The 20,106-nt window shown below is 42.2% G+C and overlaps 1 protein-coding gene across 1 annotated transcript; it reads left to right on the forward strand.

Moving 5' to 3' along the window:
- Positions 1-1,141: 1,141 nt before the first annotated feature.
- On the forward strand, positions 1,142-18,403 carry LOC117747120 (myosin-7). Its single transcript, XM_034556537.1, has 38 exons — positions 1,142-1,229; positions 1,411-1,623; positions 2,704-2,847; positions 2,945-3,101; positions 3,183-3,210; positions 4,066-4,171; positions 4,262-4,354; positions 4,431-4,494; positions 4,587-4,685; positions 4,790-4,893; positions 5,464-5,602; positions 5,685-5,803; positions 5,919-6,068; positions 6,224-6,394; positions 6,483-6,789; positions 6,899-6,969; positions 7,118-7,323; positions 7,531-7,654; positions 8,115-8,251; positions 8,362-8,617; positions 9,311-9,553; positions 9,636-9,812; positions 9,921-10,066; positions 10,153-10,243; positions 10,331-10,720; positions 10,815-10,941; positions 11,083-11,201; positions 11,283-11,479; positions 11,720-11,903; positions 12,383-12,548; positions 12,641-12,765; positions 12,844-13,152; positions 13,241-13,444; positions 13,569-13,865; positions 14,772-14,876; positions 14,984-15,079; positions 15,371-15,505; positions 18,329-18,403. Exons 2-38 carry the CDS (start codon positions 1,423-1,425, stop codon positions 18,347-18,349), a joined length of 5,808 nt encoding a protein of 1,935 aa, XP_034412428.1. The 5' UTR covers positions 1,142-1,229; positions 1,411-1,422; the 3' UTR covers positions 18,350-18,403.
- The last annotated feature ends 1,703 nt before the right edge of the window (positions 18,404-20,106 follow it).

Genomic DNA, 20,106 nt, shown 5'->3' on the forward strand with positions numbered 1-20,106 from the left:
AATATGTTTCCAATGCCTCACTGCGACTCCACCTAAGCCTTCTGGGTAATTGAGACCAATGCATGACATGTTCCTCTAGAATATCTTGCCAAATATTTTCTGCATCTTCCTTTGTGTTTAGAAAACAATACCAGCACTTTGCATTCATGGAATACTCTGGATTATGTTTCATCATGCGAAGAAACTATCTTTTTTTTGTTTTGTTGCTGCTTATTTCTTCTTCAATCTCCAGCTCACAAATTTATCTTTTGTAAAAACAGGTTTATATTGAATTAGAATCTTATGCGATGATTTTAAAATATAATATATTTTTCAATTCAAAACAGATATATAATACCTTACTTGAGCTGTTTTCACTCAAGATTTTAGCGCTATTCTAAAATGTACTATTTATACTAGATGTACAATTCATTTGTACTTGTTTACATTTTTTATTAAATAATTCTTTTTTTAACTTTGTGTGAAAGTGCAGATCATCAGGGAAACATGACATAATAATATATATACATATTTTAAAGCTGTTTTCTTTCATCTTCATTTACATATTGCCATCTGCCCTCTGATAGCAAACAGCTGTTTGAGCACATTTCCATTACATCAATGATCCTCTTTGATAGACCTGCCCGATAAATAAAAAACATTGGTCTCGCCAATAAACAAACAAAATGAGAACGATTTGATCAGTATCAGTCTTGCCTGTCTGAAGTGAGGATGCTTCTGCCCAGTGCTGCATGTATTGTTCCTGTAACAGAAGCTCACTTCAGGGATGATGGAAAAGGAATTCCTCCCTGTGTCTATTTCCAGAGTGAGTTGTGGTCCCCTGGCTGCTTGAGGATACCTATGATTAATCGCTGCCCCGCATGGACCTCCTAATATGGCCTTTGTCAGGAGACCCCATCCCTGATAACACTCTGACCCGCTGATTTCTTTATTGCTCTGGGCCACTCATTTAACCCCCTCCCCTCACCAGCCCCACGCAGACACAATAACATTCCTGGACCCTGAACGCTCCTCCATATTTGGCGGAGAGGCTTTGTTTATAAGGGGAACTCACGGTGAAACCCCCAACAGGTCACCATTCTATCTCAAGGTAAGCTTGGACAATGGCTCACAAAGCACTGTGAGCGTTACCTGCGTTGGTGTGGACTTCAGACTGGTCTCATCAGTTTCCTTTTTCTCCTTCCTCAGGACCAGCACACCTCAGTCTCCTCGGTCGGGACAAGGGCAAGGTAAGAGAATCTGACAAATGAAAATGTTTTTGATTTAGAAACGGAATTTCATGACACGGAGAGAAGAAATGAAATACAACACCAATATGTGATACATTAGCAAATGCATATGCTTTCTTTTTGTCCTGCCCCTTTAGATAAATGAATAGCAGTTGAATGTCAATTATTTTTTCTCCCGTAGACAAGGTGAAAAATGGGTGACGCTGTCATGAGAGACTTCGGGGCAGCGGCCCCGTACCTGAGGAAGTCAGACAGGGAGCGTCTGGAGGCCCAGACCCGTCCCTTCGACATGAAGAAGGAGTGCTTCGTTCCTGATGTGGACGAGGAGTACGTGAAGGCTTCCATCACCAGCCGTGAGGGGGACAAAGTCACGGCTAATACTGAGAGAGGGAAGGTCAGTGAGCTGGCAGGCACAGCTGCTTTCATTCAATTCAATTCAGTTTATTTTGTATAGCCCATTATTATTATTATTATTATTATTATTATTAAGAATTTGCCTCAGAGGGCTTTACAATCTGTACACATACGACATCCCTGTCCCAGGACCTCACATCGGATCAGGAAAAACACCACAAAAAATAGAAAAAAACCTTTCAGGTGGAAAAAAGTGAAGGAGGAGGATCCCTCTCTCTCCCCAGGTGGACAGAAGCAATATGTAATGTGTACAGATGATTACAGAGTTACAACACATTCAATGAATATGACAGACATTATTAATAATGAGTAGGCATGGACCACAATCCAAATTTCCACAATCCATGAAACAGAAGGAGAAAGAGAGGGGGGGGGGGGGGGGGGGGGGGCGGCGCATCAGCAGGGCCATGGCAGGAGGCCGGCCCACCAGGCAGGAGGCATCAGACACAGCCAGACCCTATGAGACGTGAAGTCACAAAGACTCCGGGGAGGAAGCAGAGTTAGTAATGTGCAATTGAGAGATGTAAATTCATCAATAAAGAGAGAGAGAAGAGGAGATAGAGGCCCCAGCAGCCTATAAGCCTATAACAGCATATCTAGGGGCTGGACCAGGGCAAACCTGATTCAGTCCTAACTATGAGCACTATAAAAGAGGAAAGTCTTAAGCCTACTCTTAAATGAGGTGACTGTGTCTGCCTCCCGAACTGAAAGTGGAAGCTGGTTCCATAAAAGAGGAGCTTGATAACTGAAGGCTCTGGCTACCATCCTACTTTTTGGACTCTAGGAACCACGAGTAGCCCCGCATTTAGTGAGCACAGCTCTCTAGTGGGGCAATATGGTACTATACATACTATACACAATATGGTTCATAACTAAGACCCAGTGGTACAATGCAAGGGAAGCTTCAGTTCCATGTGTCCTTTAGTTATACATAGAAGGGAAACAAATGAGGCGGATGCGTTCTCCGACTGCGCATTCACACAGAAACAAAAGGCACTCGTAATCTGTGAACTCCGCAGGATTCACAACAGCACATTAACGCTCACGTCTCCTTTTTCAGACTGTCACAGTGAAGGAATGCGATGTACACCCTCAGAACCCGCCCAAGTTTGATAAAATTGAAGACATGGCGATGTTCACCTTCCTTCATGAGCCCGCTGTGCTGTTTAACCTCAAAGAGCGTTACGCAGCGTGGATGATCTACGTGAGTTGAGGCAAAGACTGGACCCCTCACCCAGAGTACAACTGCAGTGAAACAGCATCGTTCAAAACTGTTTGCTTCCTCCGTTTCATCCTCACAGACCTACTCTGGGCTCTTCTGTGTGACCATCAACCCCTACAAGGGGCTGCCGGTCTACAACCAAGAGGTGGTTGTTGCCTATCGAGGAAAGAAGAGGGCAGAAGCTCCTCCTCACATCTTCTCCATCTCTGACAATGCCTACCAGTACATGCTAACTGGTAATTCCCCTTAAGCTTTCGTAATGTTCACAGGGAGGTGAATCCTAGAATCCTCCAGTGATCCTTTCTTCTCTTTTCCAGACAGAGAAAATCAGTCAATTCTCATCACGTAAGTCGTGTTGTCGTGGTGTGCTGCAATTGAGAACGATATTTTGCTGTGAGAAATATTGTTTGTTTTGTGACTTTTTGCTGCTATGCTCCAGTTACTCCCGGAGATGTATGTTGTTATTTTAAGTGGTACGTTATCAGTGAACATGTTGATGCCACAGTGGACTAGAGCACCTGAATGTGAACGTTATCATGAAATAGTAGATCTAATGGCAAGAAATGAAATAGCTCAACAATAATCAGGGTTTATTCTCATTTACTCTCGTTCTCATATTAATTGTGTCAAATACCATCACTTTGACACATCCCTCGGCATCTGATATCGACACCCCTTTTACAATCTGTATGAGATCCAAGTACCTACAATGTAAACCCATCCACGTCCTGGCAGTGTTAGGCTGAAGGACAATGACAGAAGCAACAGGCTTTCAACCGGTGTTAGAGAGGTCCTGTCCTAAAGTGTTGATTTGAAGTTATGTTAGTTATGTTTGCAGCGTTTTTTCTGTACTTATGTAAAGTTGTTTATGTTTTACTTAGTTTACTTGCTTATTGTAAGTGGTTGTGTTGCCTAAAACTAAGTTTTAGTACTTATTTTAAGCTCAACAATGATGTTTTTCCTAAACATAACTAAGTGGATTTGTTGCCTGAACCTAAGCCGCTGCTTTTTTTTTAATTAACAATATTAACCCTGTGTTCATTGCCACCAGCACTTTGGCTTCCCAGTGTGTTAGAAAATTATGCTAAAGCGTCAGTATGTCACGACTTTGATGGAGAACGTGTTGGCGTTCTTTCATCAAAACGCGTGGAGATGACGTGCTGTGTCTTGTCAACTTATCAAAACCACTTGTGTCTTCAGTGGAGAATCTGGTGCTGGGAAAACTGTCAACACCAAGAGAGTCATCCAGTACTTTGCCAGCATCGCTGCTGCAGGCGGAAAGAAGGATGCAGGCTCTGACAAAAAGGTTAAAATGCTGAAACATTTAACGCAGTGCATGATTATTATTTAGATCTTTACCAATTTAAACAAATGTTACACTCCTCAATTCTTTCAGGGTACCCTGGAAGATCAAATCATTCAGGCCAACCCTGCTCTGGAGGCCTTTGGGAATGCCAAGACCATCAGGAATGACAACTCTTCTAGATTTGTAAGTTTCTGCCTGTAATGAAATACCCCTTTGTACCGATGCTATTTTAACATATTTTCACTGTCAACATTCCTAGGGCAAATTCATCCGAATCCACTTTGCAGCCAGTGGAAAGCTGGCCTCAGCTGATATCGAGACCTGTAAGCAGTCTTTTCTCCGTGTTTTTCATGTTGCCCCTTCACATGTTCACAATGATCACCATTCCACTTACATAATGCACATATCTTTACAGATCTGCTGGAAAAGTCCCGTGTCACCTTTCAGCTTAAGAATGAGAGAGATTACCACATCTTCTATCAGATTCTGTCTCAGAAGAAACCTGAGCTGCTAGGTAAATGAAAACAAACTGATCTGTGGCCAGTAACAACTACCAGTGGTGATGTCGCTACATCCCCACTGTCATAAAGAATCTAACATTTCTGTGTTGTCTCTCAGAAATGTTGCTCATCACCAACAATCCCTATGACTACGCCTTCATCTCCCAAGGAGAGACGACAGTAGCCTCCATCAATGACTCAGAGGAGCTGGTGGCCACTGATGTGAGTAGGGATTAACCAGATGTCTAATCATGGAGCCAGCCACTCACACCAAAAAGTCATAATAAATGGTCAATTGATTAATTCAACTTTAGCTAATAGTTATCTAACTGTTAACAAACAATGGAATGCTAATTAATCATGTTTATTTATTATTAATGCTATAATTTATGTTATTTTATCATTAGTTTGTGTAATATGAAACATTTTATTACACCAGTAAACAATTTATTACAGTTTATTTTTGCACATAATATAGTATGTATTATTGCAGACAGAGCCAACAGTGTAACCTGCTCTGGCTTTCTGCATGTTATTTTGCATCGCCCTGTTGATTTAGGATTATTAAAGTTTATGTCACTTATAACCCAGTATTACTGTGTCTCTCGCCAAATGATTTGAATAGACTGGATTAGATTCCACTCTGGTTATAACGTGGGATGGTGGTGGCTCAGAGGGCAGACACTATCTTATCCTCCGGTCAACGACATATCAAATATAATGTCCCTCTTCCCAATTTAGGATGGCAAAACTAGCACAAATGTTGATAGGTTATTCTGTGCTCCTCCACAGGATGCCTTTGATGTGCTGGGCTTCACTCAAGAAGAGAAGAACGGCATTTACAAGCTGACTGGTGCCATCATGCATCACGGCAACATGAAGTTCAAGAACAAGCAGCGTGAGGAGCAGGCGGAGGCCGATGGCACTCAAGGTGAGGGACGTTCTCCGATCGGGGACAGGAAATATTTCATCAGAATGTAATGAGTTTATTAAGAGATTATGCATTTCCTCAGATGTTGACAAAGTCGCATATCTGATGGGCCTGAACTCTGCCGACCTCATCAAAGGTCTCTGTCACCCAAGAGTCAAAGTAGGAAACGAATGGGTCACCAAGGGACAAACTGTCCAGCAGGTAACAATAAAACATATTGTTAGGTGTTCCTTGAAGTACAATAGATATAGAAAGAAACACGACTACCATACAAGAGCTATTTACTGTAACTTTTAAAAGTTGGATTTTTCTTTAGGTGTACTATGCTGTTGGCGCACTGTCTAAGTCAGTGTATGAGAAGATGTTTCTGTGGATGGTGGTGAGGATCAACCAATCCCTGGACACTAGGCAGCCCCGCCAGTACTTCATTGGTGTTCTGGACATTGCCGGATTTGAAATCTTTGAAGTGAGCTACTTCTATAAATGTCTATCAAATATATATTATTTAATCAACTCAATCCTTTTCAAATTAATGCAGGTAACACATATATTAGTATAAAAATGACTACTAAACATTTCCATGCCTGAGTTAATTTCTGCTTGCTATCGATGTCATTGCAGTTCAACACCTTTGAGCAGATGTGCATCAACTTCACCAATGAAAAGCTGCAACAGTTTTTCAACCACCACATGTTTGTGCTGGAGCAGGAAGAGTACAAGAAAGAGGGCATTGAATGGACTTTCATAGATTTTGGTATGGACTTGCAGGCCTGTATTGACCTGATTGAAAAGGTGAGAGACTGGGCTATCGCATCTTCCGACATATATGAAGATTGATTGCGTTATTGTCTTCAAACCACTTGTGTTTTTGTCCCTTCAGCCCATGGGTATCATGTCCATCCTTGAAGAGGAGTGCATGTTCCCCAAAGCCTCTGATGCAACCTTTAAAGCAAAGCTCTATGACAACCATCTGGGGAAATCTGGCAACTTCCAGAAGCCCAGAGTTGCCAAAGGAAAGCCAGAGGCCCATTTTGCCCTGATGCACTACGCTGGAACTGTTGACTATAACATTAACAACTGGCTGGTGAAGAACAAGGATCCCCTGAACGAGACCGTTGTAGGACTCTACCAGAAGTCTAATCTCAAGTTTTTATCTTTCCTCTTCATTAATTATTCATCTGAAGCAGGTATGAATAACCGAATGTACTGCATTTGTCACAATAAGAACTGCAGGATTGAATAACGTATGCCTGTGTCTGTTAATGCAATCTAATGAGTTGTACACTGGTTCATTAGGTGAAGGGGGAAAAGGGAAAGGAAGCAAGAAGAAGGGTTCGTCCTTCCAAACTGTGTCTGCCTTGCACAGGGTAAGTAAAAACACATACATATGTGTCAATGGCTACTTCATATGTAAACTAATGACTGAACAGTAATTCTACATTGATAACTGAGAGACATGTATCACAATAATCATATAAACTGGGTCTTAAGCATAAGATTGCATAACTTCCACAGGAGAACCTGCACAAGCTGATGACAAACTTGAGGTCTACTCACCCTCACTTTGTCCGCTGCATCATCCCCAATGAGACCAAGACTCCTGGGGCCATGGAGAACCCTCTGGTGATGCACCAGCTGCGCTGTAACGGTGTGCTGGAAGGCATCAGGATCTGCAGGAAGGGCTTCCCCAACAGGATCCTCTATGGAGATTTCAAACAGAGGTATTATTTTGTATGGCATGTATAATATTTCTGTTGAAATGTTTCTTAACTTTTAGCAGTGCTTTCCTGTTATTTCCTCTTAATGTCTATTGTAATTGAAAACGGCCATGGCAATAAACTCGATTCTTATTCTTCTGCAATGCTTAGTCACTTAATCCATAAATCCAAAATAAAGTGGAAATCTATTTTTACTTTTTCAATTTCCAGATATCGCATTCTGAATCCTGCTGCCATCCCCGATGGCCAGTTCATTGACAGCAGGAAGGGAGCTGAGAAACTTCTTGGGTCTCTGGACATGGATCACAGTCAGTACAAGTTTGGACACACCAAGGTAATTAATACAAGAGAAAAGTCCAAAGGACATCTGTTAAAAATGTTTAAGCTATAATAAACCACAGAATGATGGTAAATGCAACATGTGGCACAAAAGTATAAGAAGAAAAATAATCAAGAAGACTCATCAAGTCAATAAACCGGCCAGAGAAACAGATGAAGAAGGAGAATGGACATTGAACTGTTTTCTGTGGTCATTTAACTAATACAAAAGAAAATGCCAGCCTGCTGTTCAGCTCATTAACTGTAACCAGGGACCATCCTGCTACATTGATTTGAATGGGAATATCCAATCTACTTCTAACTTTCTCATACTATATAATACACCATAATCTACTGGTTACACCATACCAAATAGGACTGTAGCAGCACAATCCAAGTGTGTTGCATTGAGCAAGGGACCATTTCGGCTGAACTTTGAATTTCTAAGAGGAACATATGTTTCCATGCTCGTAAAGGTGTTCTTCAAGGCTGGTCTTCTTGGGCAACTGGAAGAGATGAGGGATGACCGCTTGTCACTCATCATTACTGGAATCCAGGCAAGAGGAAGAGGCCTCTTGGCAAGACTGGAATTCAACAAGATCTTTGAGAGGAGGTCAGAGAACACACAAACTTCAAAATGAACTAAAACCAAGAAAATGATAACGATCATTCCTAGAGATTTAGTGTAAGTGCCAGTAATAACTCTGGTTTATCTTCCCACAGAGATGCACTATATGTGATCCAGTGGAACATCCGTGCCTTCATGGGGGTCAAAAATTGGCCCTGGATGAAGCTCTTCTTCAAGATCAAACCTCTGTTGAGATCTGCTGAGGCAGAAAAAGAGATGGCTAACATGAAGGAAGAATTCCTGAAGCTGAAAGAGGCTTACGCAAAATCTGAAACTCGTAGAAAGGAACTAGAGGAGAAAATGGTCTCTCTTCTTCAAGAAAAGAACGACCTGCAGCTCCATGTCCAGGCTGTGAGTCTAAAGACATTATTTTTAATATCAAAATGGTAATATAACCATACAGTATATGCAACACAATCTCAGTCCCAACATGTCAATTATGGTCAGGACCCATTGGTATCCCTTTCTAATGCACTGGGTACCTTTGCCGTCATGTTTCAACGTGTAATTAGAAGTCCTATTGACTTCAACATGTTAATGTTACCTAGGTGACATAAGTTAAATATGTTACGTTACTTCTTGTTAAACGTCAACTTTTATTTATTCATTTGAGGAGTTGGGAGTGAGAACTGTTTTATGCATACCAGAGTTTCCCAAACATTTGGCTTTCTAGGGACCTACTTTTTAAAATGACACGTGACCCAATTCAAAACAGGCCGTATGTATAATTTGTGAGAGGAGCAAATTTGTGCATTAATGAACGTTTTCACATTTCTACATCACTTTACATTACCTGGTAAACCAGCTAAAAAAGCTTTTGGCCTTTTCTATCTGCTGGAGACCTCTGTGGCTCTGGTGCACTCCAGATATAAATGTTAATTAAAAGAAATCCTGCAAATTTGATTGGCGATCCATCTTTGAGAATGATTGGTATATATACGATTTGAATATAATATACTTTATATACATTTTTTTCTTTTCTTAATTAATCATGTATATTGCAACTTACCTTATGTTAACAAAGTAATGCCCATTTCAATTTAGGAGCAAGATAATCTTGCAGATGCTGAAGAAAGATGCGAGGGGCTGATTAAGAACAAGATTCAGATGGAGGCAAAAGCCAAAGAGTTGTCTGAGAGACTGGAGGATGAGGAGGAGATGAATGCTGAGCTGACTGCTAAGAAGAGGAAGCTGGAGGATGAGTGCTCTGAGCTGAAGAAAGACATCGATGACTTGGAGTTAACTCTGGCTAAAGTGGAGAAAGAGAAGCATGCCACAGAGAACAAGGTAGGACATACACTACTTACTGTAAAGTGCTCCAACTAACATCTGCATTGAAGTCCTTGAAGAACTTGTCCTCTGTCCATAGGTGAAGAATCTGGTCGAAGAGATGTCTGCTTTGGATGAAATCATTGCCAAGTTGACCAAGGAAAAGAAGGCCTTACAGGAAGCTCATCAGCAAACGCTGGATGATCTGCAGAGTGAAGAAGACAAAGTCAACAGTCTGACCAAGGCCAAGGCCAAGCTGGAGCAGCAAGTGGATGATGTAAGTATCCGACTACGTATTGTCGCAGACCTTAAAGTGTTCTGTAATGCCATATGCTTCTTGCATTTTGGGATACATAGTTTGACTTTTGGCAATAATATTGTCCAGCTTGAAGGTTCCCTTGAACAAGAGAAGAAGATTCGGATGGATCTGGAAAGAGCGAAGAGGAAACTAGAGGGAGATTTGAAATTGACCCAGGAGAGCTTAATGGACCTGGAGAATGACAAGCAGCAACTTGAAGAGCGTCTGAAAAAGTAAGCACATTATACTCCTGTATGTACAGATAAAAGCATAACCAATGACCAGTCGTTCCAATCCTAACTACTTTATTTCTACACAGGAAAGATTTTGAAGTCAGTCAGCTTAACAACAAAATAGAAGATGAGCAGGCCATAACAATTCAGCTTGAAAAAAAATTGAAGGAGCTCCAGGTAATGGCAGATTACCGTAATGTCTAATGGTTCACAATTGGTAAAACCCTTGATGGTAATTGTGACCAAATTGTTCTGCATTTACAGGCCCGCATTGAGGAGCTGGAGGAAGAGCTGGAGGCAGAGCGAGCTGCCCGAGCCAAGGTGGAGAAGCAGAGAGCAGACCTGTCCAGAGAGCTGGAAGAGATCAGTGAGAGGCTGGAGGAGGCCGGTGGAGCAACATCCGTCCAGATTGAGATGAACAAGAAGAGGGAGGCCGAGTTCCAGAAACTCCGCAGAGACCTGGAAGAGGCCACTCTGCAACATGAAGCCACTGCCGCCACACTCAGGAAGAAACAAGCCGACAGTGTGGCCGACCTGGGGGAGCAGATTGACAACCTGCAGAGAGTCAAGCAGAAACTGGAGAAGGAGAAGAGTGAGCTCAGACTGGAGCTGGATGACGTGGTCTCCAATATGGAACATATTGTGAAGACAAAGGTCGGCTGAACGGATTTATTTCTAATGTTGAAATTGTCCAGGTATAATTTGGGGTATGATAGTAACATTTAAAATGTTTCTTTTTAAAACCTAGACAAATCTAGAGAAGACATGCAGGACTGTAGAAGATCAGATGAATGAATACAAAACAAAGTTTGAAGAGGCTCAACGCTGGATCAACGACTTCAATATGCAAAAAGCAAAACTTCAAACGGAAAATGGTACATTATTGCAGCTGACAATGTTCATGTAAAAATCTTTTATTTTCAAGGTTCCATGAATATAGAGAAAGACAGACAAACTATATTTACAAAAGGTTTGTTGCAACACTCACAATATGATTCTGCCTTTGCCGATACAAGGTGAGCTCACAAGGCAGCTGGAGGAGAAGGAGTCCCTGGTGTCTCAACTGACAAGAGGAAAAATGTCCTACACTCAACAGGCTGAAGACCTAAAGCGACAACTAGAAGAGGAGACCAAGGTTTCAGTCACATCTCAGGACATTAACTCCTAAATGAAGTGTGTTACAGTGTTACTCATTCATACGATTTTGTTTTAACAGGCAAAAAGTGCCCTGGCCCATGCGCTGCAGTCTGCTCGCCATGACTGTGACCTGCTCAGGGAGCAGTATGAGGAGGAGCAGGAGGCCAAGGCTGAGCTGCAGCGCGGCATGTCCAAGGCCAACTCTGAGGTGGCTCAGTGGAGAACTAAGTACGAAACTGATGCCATCCAGAGAACCGAGGAACTGGAGGAGGCCAAGTGAGTCAGTTTAACGTACAAATGGTTCATGATTTGAAATATAATTCCTACAGAGACATTTTACTTCGTCTAGCAGATCAGCTTTTTGTTTGTGTTATGTTCCTACTAAAATGTAAGACGAACAAAAAGTTTGTCTGTTGGACGACCGAGCAGCCAGTCCTGTTAGTTGATTTTAATCAAATGTAATCAACTAGCACAACTTCAGGAAGATTGAACGGTTTGCATGGTGGATTTCTAAAGGAAGAAGCTGGCTCAACGCCTGCAGGATGCTGAGGAGGCCGTTGAAGCAGTGAACGCTAAATGTTCGTCTCTGGAGAAGACCAAACACAGGCTGCAGAATGAGATTGAAGATCTCATGGTGGACGTGGAGAGGTCTAATGCTGCTGCTGCTGCTCTGGACAAGAAGCAAAGAAACTTTGACAAGGTGAACTACTGCTGAGTGTCTGTGAGCACCAATCAGGAAATATCTTTTAAAATGTTATTTTCAGTTGTGCCACATATTTACAGCTAATATGTCCGACACTCAGAAATGTACATCAAAATAATCTAGATTGATGAATAACACTACAGGTAAGACACACATATGTATTTTCTATAATAGGGTTGAATTTTCCCTTGAAGTTTATTGGCCAATGTAACTCTATCATGGGTTATTAAAGCCAACATTGGTCCAAATGTGTCTATAAGACACATTTTAAAATTTGTTTGGCTGCATTCACACCAAATCTGGTGTTCGCTAAAAATAACTACCAGTGCTTCCATTCCTTTTAATCTCGGTAATTTGTTGTCAATGCAGCCTTTGTGTTATCTTTAATTCCACCTTGGACACATGTTTCACAAAAAGCGACCTCCCTAACCATCTGGTGCATATACACTTAATGCTGGCCTTACCGTCCGCTGTAGGTCCTGTCTGAGTGGAAGCAGAAATACGAAGAGTCCCAGTGTGAGCTGGAGAGCTCCCAAAAGGAGGCCCGGGCTCTGAGCACCGAGCTCTTCAAACTGAAGAACTCTTACGAGGAGTCTCTGGATCATCTGGAGACCATGAAGAGGGAGAACAAGAACTTACAGGGTAAGATCTACTGCCGGGGCTTGTGTCTGAGTTTCTGCAGACATACTTACTTAAATTGTAAAGCCCTCTTACTCACTCTGCTCTGTTAACAGAGGAGATTTCCGACCTCACTGAGCAACTTGGTGAGAGTGGGAAGAATATCCACGAACTGGAGAAATTACGGAAACAACTGGAGCAGGAGAAAAGTGAGATCCAGTCTGCTCTTGAGGAAGCTGAGGTATAGGCCCTCTGGATTAAACATGTTAGAGTTTACACTGTCTTCTGCAATGTATAACTCTGCACCCCCGTCCACCAGGCCTCCCTGGAGCATGAGGAGGGCAAGATTCTCAGAGCCCAGTTAGAGTTCAACCAGATCAAAGCCGACATGGAACGCAAGCTCGCTGAGAAAGACGAGGAGATGGAGCAGACGAAGAGGAACCTGCAGAGGACCATCGACACCCTGCAGAGCTCTCTTGAAGCTGAGACTCGCAGCAGGAATGAGGCTCTCCGTTTGAAGAAGAAGATGGAGGGAGACCTCAATGAGATGGAGATCCAGCTGAGCCAATCCAACAGGCAGGCAGCAGAGGCCCAGAAACAGCTCAAAGCTGTTCATGCACATCTAAAGGTAAACTAGGAAAGGAAAGGCGCACTTCCTTAACTTTAAAATTCAAACTGATTCCAAACATTCACGTGGTTGATATCATTCCGTAAAGGATTGCCAAATTCAGCTGGATGAGGCTGTTCGGGCCAATGATGATCTCAAAGAGAACATCGCCATGGTGGAGAGGCGCAACAACTTGCTTCAGGCTGAGCTGGAGGAGCTCAGGGCTGCTCTGGAGCAAACGGAGAGAGGTCGCAAACTTGCTGAGCAAGAGCTGCTGGACGTTAGTGAAAGGGTGCAGCTACTGCACTCACAGGTAAGGCTTAGTAATTCATTGCAACACCCACATATGACTGAATGGTTTTCTTGGACATTATAAAGAAATCAAAGGCATTACTCTTTCTAGCTGCAGTAACATTCTCTCAAATCTCACATCTTAGAACACTGGCCTTATAAACCAGAAGAAGAAACTTGAGGTAGATGCTTCCCAGCTTCAAAGTGAAGTGGAGGAAGCGGTGCAGGAGTGCAGAAATGCTGAAGAGAAGGCCAAGAAGGCCATTACTGACGCTGCCATGATGGCAGAGGAGCTGAAGAAGGAGCAGGACACCAGCGCTCACCTGGAGCGCATGAAGAAGAACATGGAGCAAACCATCAAAGACCTGCAGCACCGTCTGGATGAAGCTGAACAGATCGCCTTGAAGGGAGGCAAGAAGCAGGTGCAGAAGCTTGAGGCCAGGGTAAGTGAAATTTGCCAATTTACAAATATTACACACAAGTACAATTGTTGACCAATAAAGTTGGTAACCTCCGGCTCTGAAAAGTAAAGCCAATACTTAAGGGCCTGAAAGCTGCCTTCTCTCTACTGACCACCAGGGGCGACTCCTCTGGTTGTATAGAAGTCTATTATAAATAGACTCTACTTCTTTCTTAATTTATTCCCTCAGTAAACATTGTAAACATTTAGTTTATGGTCTCAATCTCTAGATTCAAGACTTCTTCAATACTTACTTCATTTAGTAAATTGTGGTCCCATTTTGAGTAAAATAGACCATAAAGCAGAGTATGCTTTAGGGCGGGATTAACTGGTCACTACCATGGTGTTGTCCAGTCTCAAAGCTTTTGGGGTTTTCATCTGAGAACTTTAACCCTTTCAATTTGTTTTTTTAGCTCATGAAAGTTAATTGTGACCATTTGGTCTCATAAAAATGTCTTATTCAGTGTTAATTGTACTTGCTCCACCCTCTTGTGTCACTTCAGACAGATCAAGCCAAAACGCCCCAGTAGAGACTTCTAAACTGTAGTCCACAAATGGGTGACGTCACAGTGACTATGTCCACTTCTTATATACAGTTTATGGACCAACATTCATTTTATATTCATAAAGCTTTAGAATCACAGTTTGAACTCGCAAGGAGACAACATAATCATCCCAGTCTTTGAAATGCCCATAATGCTGTTTGATTATGGGCAGGTGGTGTACAGTGGATATATCAGACCTTTGAGACTGTGCCATGCCCTTAAAATTGGTTAAAAAGCTCAGCAGTGCTGCAGAGTTGACTGATAATTATCTTGGGAGTTAAATGTTGAAATATATTATTGTGTACCAGTGAATTCCCAATAAGTCCTTTTCTGGTGCTTTTCAGGTGAGGGAGCTGGAGGGTGAGGTGGAGTTGGAGCAGAAGAAGAGCAGTGAAGCTGTAAAGGGAATGCGTAAATATGAGAGGCGCATCAAAGAGCTCACATACCAGGTGAGCTTTCTTTTTTATGAATGGATCAACAATTTTTTTTCTGAGCCTTCTCTATGTTCTCCTTATCAAACTTGAGAGCCTCTTCCCTAATCCCTCCGTTTGAACAGACGACAGAGGACCGCAAGAATATGGTGCGTCTGCAGGATCTGGTGGACAAGCTGCAGCTGAAAGTCAAAGCCTATAAGAGAGCTGCTGAGGAGGCTGTAAGTGGGCTTCGTGTGTGCTGTGTGCTCACCATCTATACACCGTTTCTTGACTTCCCTTTGTCACCTGTGTCTTCAAAATACTTCATTTTTATATTGTACAATTTAAGATATTTTGTAGATGCTTAAATAAATAAATACTAGGAAACATCTCCGCCTCCACGTTGACTTGTTTTAGACCTAATTGGTGAACTACCATGTTGGAGCCGTGTTACAATGGACCCTTTTAGCTCGTCCATTGTTTCCTGCAGTTATTGATATTGTGGCCTTTCTATTGGTTGAATCCTTCAGGAGGAGCAGGCCAATACTAACCTGGGCAAGTTCCGCAAGCAGCAGCACGAGCTGGACGAGGCCGAGGAGCGGGCGGACATCGCTGAGTCTCAGGTCAACAAGCTGCGGGCCAAGAGCCGTGACGTGGGCTCCAAGGTGAGAAGCCTCTCTCCGCTGCATACACGGTCCTAATGTGGCCCACCGCTGTTCAATCAGCCTCTCGCCATTTGAATCTAATCCATTTCTGCTTTTTAATCAGCGATTATAGAAGTGTTCATCATTTTAAATAGGAGTAAATAAACCAAGGATAAGGAGCAGTGTGAAGCTGCTCAGAGACCACAAGGAGGGCAGTCTCTGTTGAGTGGCCTGCCTTGAATCCAGACTGGTGAGGGTCAAGAAGGTTGTTACTGTGGAGATAGGAGGAGACTTGGTTAAAGATAGCTCGCTCTAGAGTTTTGGAAAGGAAGGGGAGAAGAGAGACGGGTCTGTTGTTGTTGACTTCAGACCGGTCGAGAGTGGGTTTCTTCAGGAGAGGGTTGACTCTTGCCTCCTTCAGAGAGTTAGGGAAACAGCCAGTTGAGACGGAGGTGTTAATAAGATGGGTGAGAAAGGGAAGAAGGTCGGGAGCAATTGATTGGAGAACGTGAGACGGGATGGGGTCAAGGGGGCAGGTGGTTGGGCAGGCAGAGGTTACCAAGGTAAGAACTTGATTGGGAGATAGGGGGATAAAAGAGGAAAGCGAGGGGGAAGAAGATTAAGTTAATGGAGCTGTAGTTATAGAAGATGGATTAGTAAAGGAGGAGTGTATGTCGTCTATCTTTTTTGTAAAGTAGTCAAGGAGGTTGGAAAAAATAGAGAAGAGCTTTTTGGGGTTAGAAAAAGAGGATTCGATTCTGGATTGGTAGAACAGGCTTTTGGCTGCAGAAATAGAGGCAGAGAAGGAGGAGAGAAGTGATTGATAGGCGAGCAGGTCGTTGGCGTTTTTGGATTTTCAGAGACATGAAGTGGAGTTACAGTGAGGTTGGATGTAGAGCAGTTTCTGGTGAAAATATAGTCACGGTGGTTGCCAGCTTTGTGAGTATGAGGGGAAGGCCTGAGCGAGAGAGCAAAGGAAGACAGTAAGAGTGACTTCTCTGTCATGGATGTTAAAGTCACCGAGAAGGATGAGCTACGAGTAGATGGTATGGAAAGAAAACACATTATCACAGGGAAATGTTTATACTCAGCCGCCGAAGACTCCCACGAAAGACTCCTAGGTCTTTATTCTCAGAGTCTTCATACAAGGAGTCTTCCCTGATGCTTCAAGCCCCCACCTGGTTTTATACCAGAGTTGGTGATAATTAGCTACAGCAGTGTCGAGCCCGCCCTCAGGTCGTTGAAGGAATTGCCCATTTATCGATACTGGTAAGAGTCGGCACTCATTCCTTGCCACCAGTGAAGTTAGAGTTTTGCTAGAATGTGAAATTCTTGCCAAACTAATTAAGGACAAAGGTCTGTTTACCTCAAGGTAGAAAGTAGAATATAGTTTAGTCCCTAGTAGATTTGGATTACAGAACAAATACTTAAATCCTAGCTGGTTTTGTTGCCTTTTTAGTCACTTGTGTAAAAAGCAAGAAATCACAGCTCAAAATGTTCAAATTAGAAAGACAGTACAGACTAGCATTCTAGTATACCTAAATACAGCAGTTACAATAGTAATATAGCAGAGAAACCTCTTTAAAGAATACACACAGCAAGATACAGGAAGTCCCAGAAGTCAGTGGACTCACAGGCCACACTTATAATTATAAGTGTGCTCTGCCCATAGAACATGTGCGTTATGAGCATTCTGCAAAGGTATGATGCAGCAGTGAGATGTGCAACATGCGGTGTACACTGTAACTGTACATTTGTAATCAACCATCATCCACGATTGGACTTATGTTCAGAGCCTTCAGAGGACTCAGCGTTTCCGAGCAGAGAACACTGCCTTTTTTTTAGGATTGTGAAACCTAATTTTATATACTTGATGATTTTTCTTTTTTTTTTCTTTGGCTGGGTGGTTAATAACACATTGTTGTGACAAACTCAGAAGACATTTATTTTTGGTTTTCCCAGACTTTAACCTTCTAGGTGTTAAACAAAATGATTTCAACATAACTCAGTGTACAGTGTTAAAAAGAAAAGAACAAAAGATTTAAAGCTGGGGTCGGCAGTTTTCAGGAAAAATCAAAAAACAAACAAACGCCAGGATTTAATAAACAACCCCACCTGCACCTCTTTCCTCTCTGTCTGAAGTCCCCTGCATGGGCATAAACATATGCATCGCAAGCTGGGAATCCAACTTCAGGCCGATGCAATCACGATATTGACACGTTTTATTGCATTTCTGACTCTTTTCGTGTTTTTTGGGGTTGCTTTGCAGTGTAGGCAGTTGTTGTCAATGCTGGAATAGAAAGTATTCTGATAGAAAGATCTGAATCATTGAATCACATCTTTCATCCTCTGAAGGGTGCATGAATGCATGTGCATTCGTAGACCAGCCAATAAGTACACCCTCTCTCTGAATAAACTCTGGCCAAAGTCACGGGCTAGATCATCTAAAACCTGAATACAGATTGCAGATTGATTCTACTTTTCTCTCCCTGACCACTTGGATTATATGATGAAAGGATACCTTGGAATTTTGGTTCAATAACATCCAGAAAGATTATTGCCTACTCCAGATTTAAATAAAGACAAGCTTTTCTCTTTTTTAAACATTTTAGCTTTCCTCCAAATGCATTCGGTGCTGCATTCCAAATGACTTGTCGACAGTGTCCAACCCAACGTATTAAAGTAAAACAAACCTCATTCAGGGAGGATCACTAAAATTCTCAACGCTTCTGGTGTGAACGCAGCATAACATAAATCCCCTTTGGTAACACTGGTTGGGTCTCGTTGCTCTGCTGTCTCTAATCCATGTCTCTTTGTCCTCTCTCTTATCACTCTTCATCACAGAAAGGGCTAGATGAGGAGTGACGGCCACCACAGACCTCCGGGATCTCCTGTGCTGTGGTCCCCTTTGTCTTCAACGTACTTCTGTAGAATAAAGAAAAGGTGCATTCAAATGAACGTGTAGAGTCCTCATTCATTCCAATCAGGCAGAATTCTCCACGCTAACCTGGAAAGACCGGTCATATCACGTGTGTGTTACATTCACCAGCTTTCACTTCATCACCCATGACAACTAACCAGTGGGTACATTCATTTCAGTAGATGAAGACAACAGAAGGGTTGGCATTAGAAAGCATAAAAGAAACCTGACGCAAAACAGGAAGTGGATTAGGGTTCCTAAAGGTCACCCCTGCCACCTTGTGCAGACACTGAACAAACTTTCTGTTGGTGCAGAGTTTATGGAGAATCCTAATAGCATTATACATTTATGAAGATCATGACTGGGTGGTACATCAGGTTGATAATGCAGGGGAACAATATTGGCTTTATGTGAATATATTACATATCAGTTACTAAAGGTCCTTTCCTGACCACAGCAATACCATTGTAAATATATGTCAATATAATTTTTAAAAAAAGAATAGAATATGCTTCAGTGGAATGTTACTCATGGTTGTCTATATATAATTTCAGAGGTCTCTTCCCCTTGTCCATAATAAACCAAATATCGAGGAAACATAGATTGTAAACTTAATTCTATAGCAGTTGAAGGAGACCAACTTTATATTGGCATTAAAAAAAGTGGTTGAACCCAGTCTTAAAATGACTTTACCCAGTCAACACTGGAGACTCCCAATGAACACAAAGAAAAGATCTTTCCTGAATGGAGTTGTGTTAGTCTGGGCAACAGACAGGCCTGGAAGTGTAGTAATAACGCACAACTTGCACTTCATATTATTTCTGGTGATGTTTCATAGTCTTACAGAGTTCTAAAATGTTGTGAAAAAACCCAAAGAGAATAAGATCCACCAGTGATGTAGAACTCCTGTGTTATACTCCTGTATATATATATATATATATAAAAAAATATATATATATATATACATATATACAGGAGATATAGAATAACTTCATATCAGCTCACATTAAATCTACCTTCCAGCTGGATCTAAGACAGGCTCACCGTACTTCATCCCATGAAGCAGCACAAGGAGCGACTGGTGCTCAGGTTCTGACACTATCCGATGGATCCAAGTGAACCAGCTTGTTGAGGCTGACTTTGATCTTATATATTTGCACAGAGATTACAAGCTAAGACATAAAAAACAGATTGTTATCCTTTGTCGTCCATACGCCAACACAATACTTATTTTCTTGCTCACCCTTTAAGACTCGAGTGTAACGTTGTCAGCTCTGTGCTTCAGTATTGCTCCTCTGTGCTAACTGCTTAGCACGTGGAGTACTAAGAAATACTTTGGGGCTAAGAACTACTTTGGGGCTAAGAAATACTTTGGGATTAATTAGCAGACCAAAGGGTCACAGTGTTTGTTCTTTCCATGGAGGATTAGTGGCGATACCTCAGAGGATTGTGGTTGCTAATCCGTACCCAAAGAGGGGGATGAAAGCCAGGAAGGGGACATGAATGAGAGCGACTCCCACAATGTGAAAAGCCCTCTGATCAACTCTCTGAATGTCTCACAAGGGCTGAGTGGACAGATACGTTCCATGAAACAAAAAGTACACACATATATTTGGATATAAATATACAGGGGTAAAAATACCCTCCATAATAGAATAACAGCCATGCACCTGTTAGCCCTCGTCCACCATGACAGACAGAC

This window comes from Cyclopterus lumpus, chromosome 17, assembly GCF_009769545.1.
Source record: "Cyclopterus lumpus isolate fCycLum1 chromosome 17, fCycLum1.pri, whole genome shotgun sequence".
In the NCBI taxonomy this organism is placed as follows: domain Eukaryota; kingdom Metazoa; phylum Chordata; class Actinopteri; order Perciformes; family Cyclopteridae; genus Cyclopterus; species Cyclopterus lumpus.